Genomic DNA, 17,169 nt, shown 5'->3' with positions numbered 1-17,169 from the left:
CGACCTCTCCCACCCCGAGCATCGTCCCAGCGCGCCGGGACGGGAGAGCAGCCAGGCTGGGAATGGGCTTCCCAAAGCTCCGGCGGAGCCGGGCGGGATGGAGGCGGGGAGATGGGGCCGCGTCCCCTGGGAAGGGGGCGCTGGGGTGGTGGTACCTCAATGGGGTCAGCGCGTGCCAGGGTGAGTCACGGCGCATCCATTCCGTGTGAGTGGGGATGCGCCAACACGAGTCACGACACAGCCGTGGGGGTCGCAATCTTCTGCTGCGGGTCACGACAATGCCACTGCAAGCGTGGGTTGCCATTCCCTGCTGTGGGTCACAATACGGTGGTGTGGGTCACAATGTGGTGGTGTGGGTCACAATGTGGTGTGGGTCACGATACGGTGGTGTGGGTCACGATACGGTGGTGTGGGTCACGTTATGGTGGTGTGGGTCACGATGTGGTGGTGTGGGTCATGATACGGTGGCGTGGGTCACGATACGGTGGTGTGGGTCACGATACGGTAGTGTGGGTCACGATACAGTGGTATGGGTCACGATGTTGTGGTGTGGGTCACGATGTGGTGATGTGGGTCATGATGTGGTGTGGGTCACGATGTGGTGATGTGGGTCATGATGTGGTGTGGGTCACGATACGGTGGTGTGGGTCACAATGTGGTGTGGGTCACGATACGGTGGTGTGGGTCACGATACGGTGGTGTGGGTCACGATGTTGTCGTGTGGGTCACAATGTGGTGATGTGGGTCACGATATGGTGGTGTGGGTCACGATATGGTGGTGTGGGTCACAATGTGGTATGGGTCACGATACGGTGGTGTGGGTCACGATACGGTGGTGTGGGTCACGATACGGTGATGTGGGTCACGATACAGTGGTGTGGGTCACGATACAGTGATGTGGGTCACGATATGGTGATGTGGGTCACGATGTGGTGGTGTGGGTCACGATACGGTGGTGTGGGTCACGATGTGGTGGTGTGGGTCACGATGTGGTGATGTGGGTCATGATGTGGTGGTGTGGGTCACGATACGGTGGTGTGGGTCACGATACAGTGGTGTGGGTCACGATACAGAGATGTGGGTCACGATACGGAGATGTGGATCACAATACAGTGATGTGGGTCACGATATGGTGATGTGGGTCATGATACAGTGGTGTCGGTCACTGTCATGCATCACAATACACCAGTGTGGGTTGCGATACGGTGGTGTGGGTCGCGATATGGTGGTGTGGGTCACGATATGGTGGTGGTCACCACACTGCTGTGGGTTACCCCAACCCAATTGTGGGTCACAACCCATGAACCCTCTTGAAATGCAGCACCAAGGCGGGCAGCAAAACCCCTATATGAGCCTCCCACGAATCCCCACCGGGCCCCCGAGGGGGGGTTGAACGCCCTCAGGGCCAGCAGCTGGTTCATCACTTGTGTTTAATTAATTAATTATTATCATTATTATTTATTCCTTCTATAATTTATGGTGCTGCCATAAATAACACCCCCCCCCCCCCAACATCATGTTCCTGCTGCTGTCCCCAAGTGTCCCCAAGGGATGGGGGGGGGGACGACGACACACACGACACAATCACACCCCCAGCCCCCCCCTTGAAAACAAGGGAATGGTTTTCTTATTCCAAAATAGTTTTTATTGTTAAAAGGCCTTGGGGGGGGTGGGGGTGTCTCTTGGGATGGATCCCCCCATTCCATGTGCTGGGTCCCCATGGAAACCTGGCAACAAGCAGCCATGGGAGAGGGGGGGGCACCCATCATCACTTTGGGGGGCTTCAAAGCTCAACCCAACAGTGAGCGCAGGCAGGAGGAGGAGGAGGGGGTGTGGGAGCCCCTCACCAGGGCGTCGGGGCCCGGCAGCGGCACAGGAGCCGCCGGAAAGCCTTGCGGAAGTCCTGGTTGAACACGGTGTAGATGACGGGGTTGAGGGAGCTGTTGCAGTACCCGATCCAGAAGAAGAACTGGAAGACGCCGTCGGGGACCTTGCAGCGCCGGGGGCAGAGCGCGCCCAGGCTGTAGAGGAAGAAGAAGGGGAACCAGCAGAGCACGAAGACGCCGATGACCACGGCCAGGACGAAGGTGAAACGCTTCTCCCGGTTCACCTGAGCCTTCCTCCTCCAGGGGGTCAGGGCTGGCGAGCGCCGCGCCAGCACCACACGCCCCGTCCCGGTGGCCACCGTGTCCCTGCGGGGTCCCGCGGGCGGTGGGGACGTCTCTGCCCCGGCGCTGGGGGACGCTGGGGGTTCCTCGGGGCTCAGCAGCGAGGTCCTGTCCACCGGTGGAGGGGCCCCGGAGGCCGGTGCGGGGATGCTCGGTGGCACCGGCGGGGGTTTGGTGGCGCCGGAGCGGGCGCGGTGGCGGCGCCTGGCGATCAGGTAGATGCGCAGGTAGACGAGGATCATGATGAGGCACGGGGCGAAGAAGGAGCCGACGCTGGAGGAGAGGATGTACCAGGCCTCCTCGTTGAGCTTGCACTGCGGCCGCTCGCCCGCCGCCGCCTTCTTCTCGCCCTTGTAGACGAGCGGCGGGAGGGAGATGGCGGCGGCGATGGTCCACACGATGAGGATGCCGCACTTGATGCGCCGCGGCGTGCGCTTGGCGTTGTACTCGATGGCGCGGCTCACGGCCCAGTAGCGGTCCAGGCTGATGGCGCAGAGGTGCACGATGGACGAGGTGCAGAAGAGCACGTCCAGAGCCAGGTAGATCTCGCACCACGTCCTCTCGAAGTACCAGTAGCCCAAGAGCTCGTTGGCCAAGGAGAAGGGGATGATGAGGGTGGCCACCAAGATGTCGGCGGCCGCCAGCGACACCAAGAAGAGGTTCTGGGGTGCCTGCAGCGAGCGGCTGCTCAGCACGGCCATGATCACCAGCGCGTTGCCCGCGATGGTGAAGAGCACCAGGAAGGTGATGGCAGCGGCGATGGCGGCGGTGGCTTGCACCGAGTACCCCCCAGGGGGGCTCCCCGTGCTCCCAGAGCCTGTATCCATCTGGATGGATGCGGCTGCTGTGCTCAGCGGTGCTGTGGGGTGCAGGAGGGCCAGGACACCGGGTGCTGGGGGACACTGGTGTCCCTTCCCATGCTGCCTGATGGGCTGCCTGCCCTGCCTGCACCCCCCTTACCCTGCCTGCACCCCGCTGCCCTGCTTGCACCCCCCTTACCCTGCCCGCAGCCCCCTTACCCTGCCTGCACCCCACTGCCCTGCCTGCACCCCCCTTACCCTGCCCGCAGCCCCCTTACCCTGCCTGCACACCCCCTGCCCTGCCTGCACCCCCTTTACCCTGCCTGCACCCCCGTCCTGCCTGCACTCACCTTACCCTGCCTGCAGCCCCCTTACCCTGCCTGCACACCCCCTGCCCTCCCCGCACCCCCTTTACCCTCCCTGCACCCCCGTCCTGCCTGCACTCACCTTACCCTGCCTGCACCCCACTGCCCTGCCTGCACCCCCCTTACCCTGCCTGCACCCTGCTGCCCTGCCTGCACCTTTAGCCTGCCTGCACCCAGCTGCCCTGCTTGCACCCCCCCTTACCCTGCCCGCAGCCCCCTTACCCTGCCTGCACCCCCTTTACCCTGCCTGTAACCCCCTGCCCTGCCCGCACCCCACCTCTTGCCGCCGCTGTCGGTGCCGCTGCCCGTCCCTGCCGGTACCGGTGCCGTTGCCGGTTACCGGTGCTGGTATCGATGCCGCTGCCGCCGGGCTCTGCGCTGCCGAGCGCCTCCTCCGCGGGGTTTTAAGCGGACGCGGGGGGGGGGATGAAGCAGCCGCCGCCCCTGGGGCGGAACCGGGAGAGGGGACCCGGTGGGGCCGCGCTGAGCTCCGCTCCCTCCCCAGGCCCCTCCGGCCCCACATCCCCCCGTACCCGGGTCCCCCCCAGCACCCTCCATGCCTCCAGCACCCTCCCGCAGCTCTTCCTCCATCACCTTTTACCTCCCAGTTTGGGCTTTCTCCTCCCTTTTTAGGCCCCGAGGATGTGCTTGGAGCCCCACATCTGACCCCGGCAAACCCCACGCTGCCCTTCCCCACGCTCCAGCCACAGGCCCAGAAGCAGCTCCAAGTCCCAAAGGCTCTTTTCCATCCAAAGCAGCTGAGTTGATTCTATTTTTCCTCCTTCTAAGCACTTCTGTCAGTGCCAACACACACAGTGACACCCCGGGGACTCCAGCGTGCAGAGGACGAGCTGTCCCCAGCACCCAGCAGTAACACCCAGTGGGCCATCTCCCACCCTCCTGGGTGCTGCTGGAGCCGGGACTGTACTTCGGAACACCATCTCCATGCTCCAGCATTGCTAAACTGGGGGTACAGATGGGAGCGTGAATGTGGGACACACGCACGGACTATCCCAGCCCCACGGCTGATAAATGCATCCTCTCGTCCACGTTTTCCTCCTTCACATCCAGATTCCAGCCTGGAAGGGTTGTTTCTGGGGGGTTTGTGCCACAAGATCTCTCCCCACGGTGGCATTCCAGGCTCCTGGCTCGGCCACGGACCCCTCTCCTTGCCCTGCGCCCACCAGTGAGCCCCATAACCGGCACTAGGAGCCGATCCGGGCTCTCCCTATGGATCCTCTCCCGGTGTTTCAGCCGAGCCGGGGCTCACCCTCCAGGTCACACAGGCCGGTGAAGCTGAGCTCCCGGCTGGAAGGGGAAGGAGGGGATGGGGGGTCAGGACCCTCGGCTGTGGGGCTGCGGTTCACAAAGGCTTCCAGGGATTTCAGGAGCTGCTTCGGCTTCCTTTTGGTGGATGACTCCAGCTCTGAGGAGGGCAGAGGGCAAGGTGTGAGGATGGAGAGTGGGGACGGGGTCAGGGATGCTCTAAAGCTGCTGTCCCTACAGATCCCCTTGGGAAAGGCTGCCCCATTTTCCTCACCAAACCCCAGCCGAGCTCGGCACCATCCCAAGATCCCCCCATAAGGGAATCCCGGGGTGAAGATGAAACAAGGAGCGGTTGGGGGTTTCTGGGGGTTACAACCCTCAGGCCAGACCCAGCGGGACACTAAGACCATGCCGGGTTCAGCGTTGGGTTGTTTCCCTTGGGAAAGAAGGAGGAAAACCCGGGACACAAACCCTTCAGGAGGAAGCAGGAGTCGGCGATGGTCTTGTGCTGCCCCTTCCAGACGCGGTAGAGCCGCAGGAAGGCGGCTGCATAGAGGTCGTTGAGCACAGCAATGACCTGCTGCCGGCGGTTGCACTCCCTGCAAGAGGTGCAGAGGGGCTGAGCCAGGGCCTGGAGTGCCGGGAAGCAGCTCCAGATCCCAAATCCCTTCCTGGCCTGCCTATGGGAACTGCTGGAACGCACCGGGAGAGCCGCTCCTCCCGCAGGGCCTGCAGGACGATGCGGGTGATGTTCACGGACATGATGCCAAAGGGGAATTCCTGCAGGAGAAGGAGTGTTACAGGAATCCCAGCTCGCTGAGGTGCCCACACAACCTCCAGCCCTTCCACACCGCCCCAAAGCCATGGGATGCGGCCTGCAGGCCACAAATCCACGCGGCAGGATAATGGTCCTGAGAATACAGCTTCGATGGATGCTGCACGACAAGATCCAGGCTTAACCCCAACTATGTCCAAGATGAAAAGACCACGTTTACGGAGACACTCGCTCCCGTTTTTCACTTGGATCTTTGTGATTCCCACTCCCGGAGCGTTAGGAATTGTTAAGGGAGGACCTGCCTGGGTTTTGTGTTGGGACAGTTTGAAGATGTTCAGAGCCAGAGGCAGCATCTGAGGGTCCATGACGAAGAAGAGCAGCTGCATCAAGGCCAGCATCCCTGTGCCTCGCAGGTCTGTCCCGGGATCTGCGCCTGGAAGGGTGGGATGAGCCTGGAGTCATTCCCTGTCACCTCCCTGCTCCCATGGCCTTTTACACCACTCAAATCCCTTCAGGAACTGCATCCTTAGGACAGGTTTTTGAGGGGGTTCCCAAGCCGGTGCTGTCACCTCCTCCCTGTTGCTCCCCCACCCATGGGCCCATTCCCAACCCTGCTCCAGGAATGAGCACCTTTAAGCTCGACCAACCCCAAGGCTGTGAAGCATCACCTAAAACCAGTTGTGGAGCCACAGGAGCTGCTGGGTTCAGGCTTTGTCTATCGAGTGAACCAGAAGGTGCCGGCGAGGCCACGTGTGACACCTTTAATCACCCTGGGTCTCTTAATGACATTGTTTTTCTTACCCAGCTGAGGCCACCTCAGTGACAGGGACCCGGCCTGCGCCAGGGAATGGGCCACGGCTCATTAGCCCTAATGAAGAGCATTAACGACACCATGGAGCTGGTGAAGGGCCTGGAGCATGAATGTGCCGAGGAACAGCTGAGGGACCTGGGGGGTTCAGCCTGGACAAGAGAAGGCTCCTGAAAGGGAGACCTGAGAGCAGCTCCAGTGCCTGAAGGGGCTGCAGGAAACCTGGAGAGGGGCTTGGGACAAGGGATGTAGGGACAGGCCAAGGGGAATGGCTTTAACCTGCCAGAGGGGAGACTGAGATGAGCTCTGAGGCAGAAGCTCTTCCCTGTGAGGGTGCTGAGGCGCTGGCACAGGGTGCCCAGAGAAGCTGTGGCTGCCCCATCCCTGGCAGTGCTCAAGGCCAGGTTGGACACAGGGGCTTGGAGCAAGCTGCTCTAGTGGAATGGGTCCCTGCCTGTGGCAGGGGTTGGAGCTGGGTGAGCTTTAAGGTCCCTTCCAGCCCAAACCAGGCTGGGATCCCATGAAATCACCCTGGGAAGGAGGGAGAACAAGGACCAAACCCTTTACCCTGTGTTTGCAACCCACCTCCGGAGGAGGGAATGGGACCAGTGTGATCCCTCCCAGCACAGGGAGCTCCCCAGGTCTCTCCCTCTGCCCTACCTTGAAATCCAAGTTCTTCCCAGTGCGCTCCATAGCGCGGGCAGCCCAGGTGGGAGCGGGTGAGTTTCTTGTAGATGGTCTGCAGGATCCTCATGTGCACGCTCTCATTGTCATCCAAAGCACCTGGTGGAGAGAAAACACCCGTCAGCACCCAAAACCCACCACTTAGCACCCAAACCCTGCCCATCAGCACCCAAAAGCCACCCCTCAGCACCCAAAACCACCTCTTGGCACCCAAAAACCTGCCCCTCAGCACCCAAAACCACCTCTTGGCACCCAAAACTTGTCAGCATTCAAAAAGATCACCCCTTGGCACCCAAACTCCACTCCTAGCACCCAAACCCCATCCCTTGCAATACAAAACCCACCCCTTGGCACCCAAAACCACCTCCCAGCACCCAAAACCTGCCCCTTGGCACCCATAAACCACGTCCCAGCACCCAAAACCTGCCCCTTGGCACCCATAAACCACGTCGCAGCACCCAAAACCTGCCCCTCAGCACCCCAACCCCACCCCTTGGCACCAACACAGAGTGGAGAAAGAACCACCCCCCCCAGCAGCGGGGGGAAGCCAGAGCCCTGGACACGAATGGGTGCTGGTGCTGGTGCCAGGAGGACGTCCCGGCCGCGCTCATCCCGCGGGATGGAGGAGGGAAGAGCAGGACCACGTCCCCCGGAGCCACTCACACTGCGCCATGGCCAGCGCCAGCTCCTGCTCCCCCCGCAGCTGCGGCTGGAGCCGGGGGGGCCCGAAGAGGAAGCGGAGCAGAGCAGCCAGGCCCTGCCTGCGCCCGGGCGCACGCAGCTTCCTCTGCAGGGAGAGAACAGCGGCGGATGAGGGACGGGGCACGGGGATGAGGGAGGGAGAGGCAGGAGGGAGCTGCGGGAAGCGCAAAGGGAAGGAGGGAGCTGCCTCTCCCCTCTCCTACTTACTAAAGCTCCCCCCGCGGCGGGGCCCTGCCCCTACCCTGCACTCGCCCAGCTTGGCCGTCTCGAAGAACTGCAGCGCTTCCCGGAAGGAGATGGGGGCTACGGGCACCGCCGGCGTCCCCCCGAGCCCTGCGGGGGGCAGAGAACGGGGTCACCCCCCCCCCAGCTCCTCCATCCCAGCACGGAGTGAAGGGAACGGCTGAGGGACCTGGGGGGGGGCTCAGTCTGGAGAAGGCTCAGGGGGGACCTGATGGCTCCCTCCAACTGCCTGAGAGGAGGATGGAGCCAGGAGGGGCTGGGCTCTGCTCCCAAGGAACAAGGGATGGGACAAGAGGAAACGGCCTCAAGCTGCCCCAGGGCAGGTTTAGATGGAGCTGAGGAACAATTCCTGCCCCAGAGGGTGCTCAGGCATTGGAACAGGCTGCCCAGGGCAGGGCTGCAGTCACCGTCCCTGCAAGTGTTCACACCCCCCCCCGGTGCCACGGGTCAGTGGTGGCCGTGGCAGTGCCGGAATAGAGGTTGGATCGGATGATCCCGAAGCTCTTTTCCAAGCCCGCTGACTCCATGCTTCCCAGCCAAGAGCTTGCTCCCAGCAGGAGGGTGAGGACTTGGGGAATCTCCCTCCCCTTCCCGCTGGGCTCTTTCCCAAGCTCCCTCCTCTCCCAGCCTTCCCCACCCGCCCCGTATCCCAGCGCCGGCTGTACCTGACTGGATCTCTTCCACAGCCTCCCATTCCTCCCGCGCCCGCTGCAGCTCCTCACTGATCCCTAATGAAAGAAGGGAGGAGGCATCAGAGACCCATGGGGGGGGGGGGATTTGCTGCCTTCTCCCAGGGCTGCTCAGGGCAGGATTCCCCTTCCCCAGCTGAGGTGCTGCGGGGTTTCTCTCTGGAAGCTTTATGGAATCGTGGAACGGTTTGGGATGAAGGGACATTAAAGCGCTTGCCACAGGGACTGCTTTAGTGGGAGGCTGCCTGCGGCAGGGGGTTGGAACCGGAGGAGCTTTAAGCTCCCTCCACCTCAAACCATTCCACGACGCCGGGGCAGAGCCAGCGCGATCCACGCAGGGCTCCTCGGGCTCTGGAGCCGCCGGGATAACGCCCTGGAACCGGAGCTCACACTCACCATCACCCGCGGGCGGCTCCGCTCCCTGCACCAGCGCCTGCAGGAGCCCGTTCTGCCCCAGAGCCGAGAGCTGCGGGGGGACACGGGGACACCGATCACACACCGGTCACACACCGGTCAGACACCGGTCACCCACCGATCACACACCGGTCACACACCGGTCACACACCGGTCACACACCGGTCACACACCGGTCGGACACCGATCACACACCGGTCACACACCGGTCACCCACCGGTCACACACCGATCACACACCAGTCACACACCGATCACACACCGGTCACACACCGATCACACACCGGTCACACACCGATCACACACCGATCACACACCGATCACACACCGGCCACACACCGGTCACACACCGGTCACACACCGGTCACACACCGGTCAGACACCGGTCAGACACCGGTCAGACACCGGTCACACACCGATCACACACCGGTCACACACCGGAGCGCTCCCCGCCGGGACCGGGACCGGGACCCGGCCCCTGCGAGCGGGCTGGGGCGGGGGGGACACGCACGGGGAGGGACTTGCCGGGCGGGGGGAATCGCTGCCGCTCCTCGGGCCGCTCCGAGCCCCCGGCACCTCCGCTCATGCCCTGCGGGGAGAAGGAACGGGCCCGGCCCGGCCCCTCAGCGGCGGCACCGGGCTGGGGGAGCCCGGGCCCGGCTCCGCCGCCGCCGCCGCGCAGTGCATGCCGGGAGCTGTAGTCTGCCCCGTGACACCCGCAGGACTACAGCTCCCAGCAGGCACCGCGCGGGGCGGGGACGGCGGCCCTGGAGGGTCAAACCGCGCGGAAGGCGCGATGGCAGGTCCCGGGGCTCGGTGCCAGCGCTCAGCGGTGCGGTGCCTCCCGAGGGCGGAGCGGGGTCCCGGTGCTCCGCAGCAGAAGGTGCCGTCGCCATGGGGCTGTACGCGCTGCTCTGCCTCGCCTCCTTCATCCTCCTTCCCCTCCTCTCCCTCGCCTGGCTCCTGCTGCGCTCCGGCGGCGGCCCCAGCCCCTTCGCTGCCGATGCCCGGCGCCCGCCGGCCCCGCTCGTCACCGACAAGGCGGTCCGCAGGACGGTCGTTAAGACAGGTACGGGACCCCCCCCCCCCAGCAGCACCTCCGGTTCCCCTGTGGGATCCCTCCAATGACCCGGTGCGACCCCTTCATCCTCCAGTGGGACCCCCAGAACACCCCAATGGGACCCCTCCAGTACCCCGCTGGGACCCTCCATTCCCCAGTGGGCCTCCCCCATACGACCTCCAATCTCCCTGTGGGACCCGCAGTCTCCCATGGGACCTCCCAGTCCCCGGTGGGACCTCAACATCCCCCCGTGGGACACCCAATCCCAGGTTGGACCCCCCCAGTCCCCAGTGGGACCCCCCAGTGCCCAGTGGGACTTCCCTAATAACCCTGTTGGACCCTGCATCCCCCCCTGGGAGCCCCCATCCCTCAGTACAACCCCCCCAATCTCCCAGTGGGACCCTCCAAACCGCGGTGGGACCCCTTCATCCTCCAGTGGGACCCTCTCCCAATATCCCAGTGGGACCCCATGACCCCCAGATCTTCAGTGGGCCCCCCCCAAATACCTCAGCGGGACCCTCATTCCTTTGTGGGACCCCCACATAGGACCTCCAGTCACCCTGTGGAACCTCCCAATCCCCAGTTGGACCCCCAAATCCCCAGTGGGACCCCCCAATACCCTGGTGGGACCTCACCATCTCCCAGTTGGACCCCCAATCCCCAGTGAGACCCCCCCCAGACCCCAGTGGGACCCCCCTGATCCCCAGTGGGACCCCTCAGTGCCCAGTGGGACATCCCTAACACCCCAGTTGGACCCTGCATCCCCTGGTGGGAGTCTCCCCTCCCTTAGTATGACCCCCAGTGGGACCCCCAATCCCTTATGGATCCCCCTCATCGCAGCTCCACTGGGTCTGTGTCACCCCTTGGTGGCATCTTCCCCCCCCACCTCCCAGCACAGCATCACCCTCTGGACCAGCATCACCCCCAGCACAGCTGGGCATTGCCCACAGCGGTTCCATCACCCCCCAGCACAGATTCAGAGGTCACCCCTGTGTACCCTGCACATGCCCTGGGGGGGTCTGCATGCCACCACTGAAGATGCTCTGTGTGTGTGTGTGTGTGTGTTCTGTGCCCCCCAGTTTTCTCTGCAGACAAGGTGCCGGAGCAGCTCGATGCCATCGTGGTGGGGAGCGGCATCGGGGGCCTGGGAGCCGCGGCGCTGCTGGCCAAGGCGGGCAGGAGGGTGCTGGTGCTGGAGCAGCACGGGAAGCTGGGGGGCTGCTGCCACACCTTCACCGAGAAGGGCTTCGAGTTTGACACCGGTATGGCCCCATAGCAGGGATCGCATCCATAGCCCTGTGGTGGGGATCACATCCATAGCCCCGTGGCAGGGATCGCATCCATAGCCCTGTGGTGGGGATCACATCCATAGCCCCATGGCAGGGATCACATCCATAGCCCCATGGCAGGGATCACATCCATAGCCCCGTGGCGGGGATCGCATCCATAGCCCTGTGGTGGGGATCACATCCATAGCCCCATGGCAGGGATCGCATCCATAGCCCCGTGGTGGGGATCGCATCCATAGCCCCGTGGTGGGGATCGCATCCATAGCCCCGTGGTGGGGATCGCATCCATAGCCCCGTGGTGGGGATCACATCCATAGCCCCATGGCGGGGATCGCATCCATGGCCCCGTGGTGGGGATCGCATCCATGGCCCCGTGGTGGGGATCGCATCCATGGCCCCGTGGTGGGGATCGCATCCACAGCCTCATGGCACCCCCCTGGCTCCCAGCCTGGGTTATACAAGTGCTTTTCCGCCTGAGCACACGATATCCTGTGGGTTCCACACCCCAAAAGCCTCCTGCCAGAGGGCAAGGCAGGGCTGCTCACACCCCTAACCCCAACCCCTCGTGATACTCGATGGACCCAGCCCACATCTGTAGAATTCCCCATAGACTGGGTTGGGTTAAAGGGACCTTAAAGCTCCCGCAGCTCCAAGCCCTGCAACGGGCAGGGACCCCTTCCACTGGAGCAGCTTGCTCCAAGCCCCTGTGTCCAACCTGGCCTTGAACACTGCCAGGGATGGGGCAGCCACAGCTTCTCTGGGCAACTTGTGTGGTTAACTGTGTCCCAGGGATATCACCTGAGGGCATATTCCCTTGACAAAGCCTTTCCGGCAAGACAAAGTCCAGCCCTGCATCATTAATGTTCGGGATTAATGATTTACAGCAAGACAGGCAGGAAAAACAGCCACGCAGAACAGCGTTCCCAACCGCTGCTGAAAACCATGGCATCGAGCACTTTCCCCATTGACCTAAAGCGGTGGGAGGGTGTTTCCCAACTTTTCCCATTCCCCTCCACATGGAAAAATAAGAGGAGGGTCCTCGTGCATCCTGGGGGCGTGAAAACAAGGGAACCCCCCCGTAAAACAAAGGGAAACCGCATCTTCCAGGTATCCACTACGTGGGGCGGATGCAGGAGGGCACCAGCCTGCGCTTCCTGGTGGACCAGCTGACGGAGGGGCAGCTGGAATGGGTCCCGCTCCCGCCTGCGTTCGACGCCGTGGTCCTGGGGGAGCCCGGCAGAGCCAGGACCTATCGGCTCTATTCGGGGCGGGAGGGCTACTTCCAAGGCTTGAAGCAGCAGTTTCCCGGGGAGGCGGCTGCCATTGAGGAGTTCGAGCGGTTGGTGAAGGTAAAGGGGGCTTTGGTTTTGGCTCTGGTCGCCCCCCAGCACTCAGCTACGGGGCAAGTGCATGTGCTGGTGTGGCACAACCTGCCCCTGCCCGGCCCTATCTCCCCTTCCTGCCTCAAAACCCTGGAGTTTGACCTCCCCTCCCTGAGGATGCTCATGGTCCCATGGGCTGCGCTGGGACACCCATGAGCTCCAGCACCTCCATGGGGTGATGCTCCAGGACTTCCCCATGGGGTGATTGCAGTCCTTATCGAACGAGTGCTGCAGTAGTGTCAATTGTGCCTTGAAACCCTCACCACAGGGAGTTCTATGGGGGGGAGGAAACGCTCCCTGTGCCCGAAGCAACTCGGGATGCTGTTGTCTTTGCCAGCCAAGCAGTGAACGGGATAGAATCGTGGAATCCCAGCCTGGGTTGGGCTGGAAAGGACCTTAAAGCTCACCCCAGCTCCAACCCCTGCCACGGGCAGGGACCCCTTCCACTGGAGCAGCTTGCTCCAAGCCCCTGTGTCCAACCTGCCCTTGAGCACTGCCAGGGATGGGGCAGCCACAGCTCCCCTGGGCACCCTGTGCCTCAGCACCCTCCCAGCCCCTGGAAGGGGCAGAGATGCCCCCGAGCCTGTCCTGAGCCGGCTCCTCCGTCCCGCAGAGCGCCAGCAGAGGGGTCCCGCTCCTGGTGCTGCTGAAGGTGGTGCCTCGGGCGCTGGCAGCGCTGCTCTGCCGCTCGGGGCTGCTCCCCCGGCTCTGCCCCTTCCTCCGCCTGGCGTCGCGCAGCCTCAAGGACGTGGTGGCCGCTCTGACCCCCAACCGGGAGCTCAGGGCCGTCCTCAGCTACATCTTCCCCACCTACGGTAGGTACCAGGGCGCTCCCTGCTCCTCCCCGTTTCCCACATCCCGCATCCGCCCTTCCCTGCAGCGCGCCCAGGCCTTTCCTCGTCCTCGCACCTTCAGGAGGAGCCACAGATCCCCGCGGTTTGGCACAAGCTCACCCGACCTTTCTCACCCCTTTCTCCAGGCGTGGTGCCCTCCAAGGCCAGCTTCTCCATGCACAGCATCCTGGTGGACCATTTCCTCTGCGGCGCATGGTATCCCAAAGGAGGGGCTGGGGAAATCGCCTTCCACACCATTCCTGTTATCCGGAAAGCTGGAGGCAATGTGTTTGGAAGGGCACCAGTGCAGAGGATCCTGCTGGACTCCCAGGGCAAAGCCTGTGGTGAGCATGGGATGGGGCGCCCGTGCCTGCTCCCTGCTGTGGCGTTGCTTTGAGCCATTCCTCCCTCTCCCACCTTTCCCTTCCAGGTGTGAGCGTTAAGAAGGGTCAGGATCTGGTGAACATCTTTGCTCCCATCATCATTTCGGATGCCGGGATCTTCAACACCTACGAATGGCTCCTGCCGGCGGAGGCGCGGGCATTGCCCGGTACCCCAGCACCGTCGGGTTTGGGTTGGGTTTCACTGGGCTGATGGTGTTAATCCTGCTCCGAGCCACAGCAGAATCCTTCGGATTGGTCCTTAGACATCCTCAAACCTTGTTGCTCATGTTCCAAACACCATCCTTGGCCGGGCATTTCACCACAGGGGTTTTAGTGCAACCGAAATGAGCTCACCCAACCTCGTCATGGTTAGCAAAGCCTTGGCTTTGCTGCTCCATCTCCCTAAAAACCACAGCAGAGCACCCCAAACCGTGGGGCAGTCGGTGGAACGTCCACGTAAGGTTGGGTTTAGTGGTGCCACGAAGTCTTCGTGCTGCTTTGGAAGGGGCACGGTTGGGTGGGAGCGTTGTGGGCATCCATATGGTTGGTCTCCAAGCACTCAACAGCTGCAGAATTGGGTTCAAGGAATCCAAGAGATGAGTCAGTTCTAGAGGCAGCAACAGAGGTAGGAGTGGGGCTGCTTCTAGGAGTAACCACTTCTCCGTTGCTGAGGATCCCAGGGAATACTGATTTTCCCCTTCTTCCCTCCGTATCCAGAGATCCAGTCCCAGCTCCGCATGGTGACACACGGCGAAGGGGGTTTCACCATCTTTGTAGGTCTTAATGGCTCAAACGAAGAGCTGGGGCTGGAGCCCACCAACTACTACATATATCAAGGACATGACCTGGATGAAATGTAGGTTTGGCTTCACCTTGGATGTGCTCTGTTAAGCATAAAGAGATGAATTCCAGGGTGGTGATGCAGCAAAGGCTCCTGCTTGATCCTCACTGCACGGGGGTTCGGTCAAAACAAGTCCTGTGGGCAAGGTTCGGGCCAAACCCTCCTCCAACCTCTGCATCCCTGTGCAGGATGAGTCGCTACCTGTCCTCGCCCAGGGAGGAAGCTGCCAAGAGCATCCCCGTGCTGTTTGTCAGCTGCCCGTCGACCAAGGACCCCACGTGGGAAGCGAGGCACCCAGGTGAGGGCTGGAGCCCAACCACACGCTCCCTGGAAAGCACTTGGGGACTTGGTTGGGTTTCCGGCTGCGCACAGGGAGCTCCTCCTCCCGTGGCCGTGGTCAGAGCTGCTGAGCAGGTCGCTCATGGAAAGCGGTCCTCAAGGGGCCTGGCTGAAGGATATGGGGCCACAGAGGATGCTTGTGGCAGCGCGATGGTGTCGTGAGGGCGGGCAGGGGGACACCAGCCCCAACCTTGTCCTGCTGCAGGTAAATCCACGTTGGTCGTCGTGACCTTCGCCAGGTACGAGTGGTTTGAGGAGTGGAAGGACAAGCAGGTCCACAAGCGGGGCGATGACTACGAGGAGCTGAAGCAGACCTTTGTGAACACCGTCATGCAGACCGTCTTCAAGCTGTACCCTCGCATCGAGGACAGGGTGAGGAAGCACCCTGGGGCTCTCAGGTGCTCCAGCTCTTCTCCTGGGTCTCCTTTACCCAGCCCCATGCAGTGAATGTAGGAGCAGGACGTGAGGTGACACCAACCCATCACCCACCCCTGACCATGCCTGGTGCGAGGGGAACCACCGCAGGGGGTGCAAGGAAACCCATCCCAACCCGCACCCCACAAACGCAGCTCTCTGGGGCTGGGACACCCAACACCTGCACCCCCTTCCTCCCTGAGGACCACGTTGTCCCTTTGTCCCCTGCAGATCGAGTACCTGTCCAGCGGGACGCCCCTCACCAACCAGCACTACATCGCCAGCCCCAAGGGGGAGTTCTATGGCGTTAACCACGACATGGCCCGTCTGCAGGCTGAAGCCATCGCAGCCGTGAGGGCCCAGACGCCTGTCCCCAACCTCTACCTGACAGGTACCGTGCCCAGCGCCATGAGGACCCTGCTGGGGAAGCGGGGTATGAGGGGGGGAAACCTTCAACCCTGCAATGAACCAAGGGCACGAGGCACCCCTGTGCCGTGCGCTGATGCACGGGCACGTCCGAGTTGCATGGACCCAATGGGAGGAGGAAAGGGCTGGGCCTCTTCCAGCTCCTGGGTGCTGTCCCCATGCCTGATGTTGGGAGTGGCTGGGCAGGATGAGGCCCTTTCCCCGCTGGGAAGGAGGAAGGGGGCAAGCAGGGACCCCCGGGGCGGTGCAGGGCGTGATGGTTGTGGCTGGCGATGCTGGAGCAGCGCTGGGGATGGAGGACACGGGACCATGGCTGCTTCGCACACGATTCCAGGGCAGGATGTGTGCGTGGGGGGCTTCGCGGGAGCCCTGCAGGGAGCCCTCATCTGCGCCAGCTCCGTCCTGGGGCGCAACCTCTACATCGACATGGAGCTGCTGAAGCGGCGCACGGAGGCCGAGAGCACCGGGAAGAGGGACTGAGACCCCGGGACCGGGACCCCCCCATCCCACCGGAACACCCCCACTGCTTCGTTCTCACCTGCAGCACTTCCCTCCCTGGCGCCAGGCCCACGGGGGAACAGCCCAGGAGGGCGCTGGTCCCGTTTCCAGGCACTTTGCTTTGGACCTTGTGCACCTCCGGCGCTGATCCCTGCCACGCTCCCAAGGTCAAACCCCTCATCCTGGTGCAGGGACAAGGGTCTCCGTGTACAAGTCAAGGCAATCCCAAACCCCGCCTCCACCAGACCCAACTGTTTCCACCGGCGTTTGGGGGCTGCTTGATCCCCACCAATGTCCGAGAGCTGCTGGACCATCGGGGGAGCATCACCCTCCACCTGCATCCCCAGAGCTGCAGCATCAGTGGGGATGTTTCCTCCCTTTCTGATGCTAAGTTGGGCTCAAAGGCTCAGGGAGGAGCTCACCGACGTGGTCCTTCAGGCAGGAACCAGCTCCTGCCTCACCGGGGTGGTGGATTAAGCAAATCCTCACATGCCATGGCTGGGTGTGACGGATTTAAGATGGGATTAAAGCTAAAGAGCAACAGCGCGTGGTGCTCCCGGACCAGCGCCGAGGAGCCGGATGCAGCCCCATGGTGCTGCCACCCCCCATTGCCCGTGCAAACACCGATTCCAAGCCTGGGAAAAGCTTGGGAACGGGATCAAAGCCCTCTCCAGAGATCAGGAGTTAATAAAAGCATCCTCATCATCTTGTGATTTGGGCCTCGTGATGTGGGAGCAGCAGGTGGGGATGGGGGACAGCGGCTTCCTGAAGCTCCGGTTTGGGAAGGGCAG

The 17,169-nt window shown here is 62.6% G+C and overlaps 3 protein-coding genes across 6 annotated transcripts; 1 reads left to right on the top strand and 2 right to left on the bottom strand.

Annotated features, from left to right (window-relative positions):
- Positions 1 to 1,755: 1,755 nt before the first annotated feature.
- On the bottom strand, positions 1,756 to 3,490 carry ADRA2B (adrenoceptor alpha 2B). Of its 2 annotated transcripts, none has more exons than XM_062634313.1 (2): positions 3,437 to 3,490; positions 1,756 to 3,123 (listed from the first exon to the last, which is right to left on the bottom strand). In XM_062634313.1, the coding sequence occupies exon 2, from the start codon at positions 2,993 to 2,995 to the stop codon at positions 1,844 to 1,846; it is 1,152 nt and encodes a 383-aa protein (XP_062490297.1). In that variant the 5' UTR covers positions 2,996 to 3,123; positions 3,437 to 3,490; the 3' UTR covers positions 1,756 to 1,843. The 2 variants fall into 2 exon arrangements, with proteins under 2 accessions (XP_062490297.1, XP_062490298.1); XM_062634314.1 differs by lacking the exon at positions 3,437 to 3,490 and adding an exon at positions 3,204 to 3,257.
- A 610-nt stretch (positions 3,491 to 4,100) lies between these two features.
- ELMOD3 (ELMO domain containing 3) lies at positions 4,101 to 9,548 on the bottom strand. Of its 3 annotated transcripts, XM_062634317.1 has the most exons (10): positions 9,425 to 9,548; positions 8,897 to 8,966; positions 8,477 to 8,539; positions 7,810 to 7,901; positions 7,530 to 7,653; positions 6,843 to 6,965; positions 5,677 to 5,807; positions 5,303 to 5,379; positions 5,071 to 5,198; positions 4,101 to 4,759 (listed from the first exon to the last, which is right to left on the bottom strand). In XM_062634317.1, the coding sequence occupies exons 1-10, from the start codon at positions 9,497 to 9,499 to the stop codon at positions 4,584 to 4,586; spliced, it is 1,059 nt and encodes a 352-aa protein (XP_062490301.1). In that variant the 5' UTR covers positions 9,500 to 9,548; the 3' UTR covers positions 4,101 to 4,583. The 3 variants fall into 3 exon arrangements, with proteins under 3 accessions (XP_062490301.1, XP_062490299.1, XP_062490300.1); XM_062634315.1 differs by lacking the exon at positions 5,303 to 5,379 and having other exon boundaries at positions 5,071 to 5,194; positions 5,673 to 5,807; XM_062634316.1 differs by lacking the exon at positions 5,303 to 5,379 and having other exon boundaries at positions 5,071 to 5,194; positions 5,673 to 5,807; positions 7,530 to 7,647.
- A 201-nt stretch (positions 9,549 to 9,749) lies between these two features.
- On the top strand, positions 9,750 to 16,387 carry RETSAT (retinol saturase). Its single transcript, XM_062634308.1, has 11 exons — positions 9,750 to 9,982; positions 11,053 to 11,235; positions 12,370 to 12,611; positions 13,258 to 13,459; positions 13,624 to 13,821; positions 13,908 to 14,027; positions 14,578 to 14,716; positions 14,890 to 14,999; positions 15,246 to 15,412; positions 15,686 to 15,845; positions 16,215 to 16,387. The coding sequence occupies exons 1-11, from the start codon at positions 9,808 to 9,810 to the stop codon at positions 16,358 to 16,360; spliced, it is 1,842 nt and encodes a 613-aa protein (XP_062490292.1). The 5' UTR covers positions 9,750 to 9,807; the 3' UTR covers positions 16,361 to 16,387.
- The last annotated feature ends 782 nt before the right edge of the window (positions 16,388 to 17,169 follow it).

The sequence above is a fragment of the Pezoporus occidentalis genome, unplaced genomic scaffold (genome assembly GCF_034315485.1).
Source record: "Pezoporus occidentalis ecotype Australia unplaced genomic scaffold, CSIRO_AGI_Poc_V1 ctg420, whole genome shotgun sequence".
Taxonomy (NCBI): Eukaryota; Metazoa; Chordata; class Aves; order Psittaciformes; family Psittacidae; genus Pezoporus; species Pezoporus occidentalis.
Note: the sequence above shows the minus strand (reverse complement) of the source record. Positions and strands in the feature narration are given on the sequence as shown.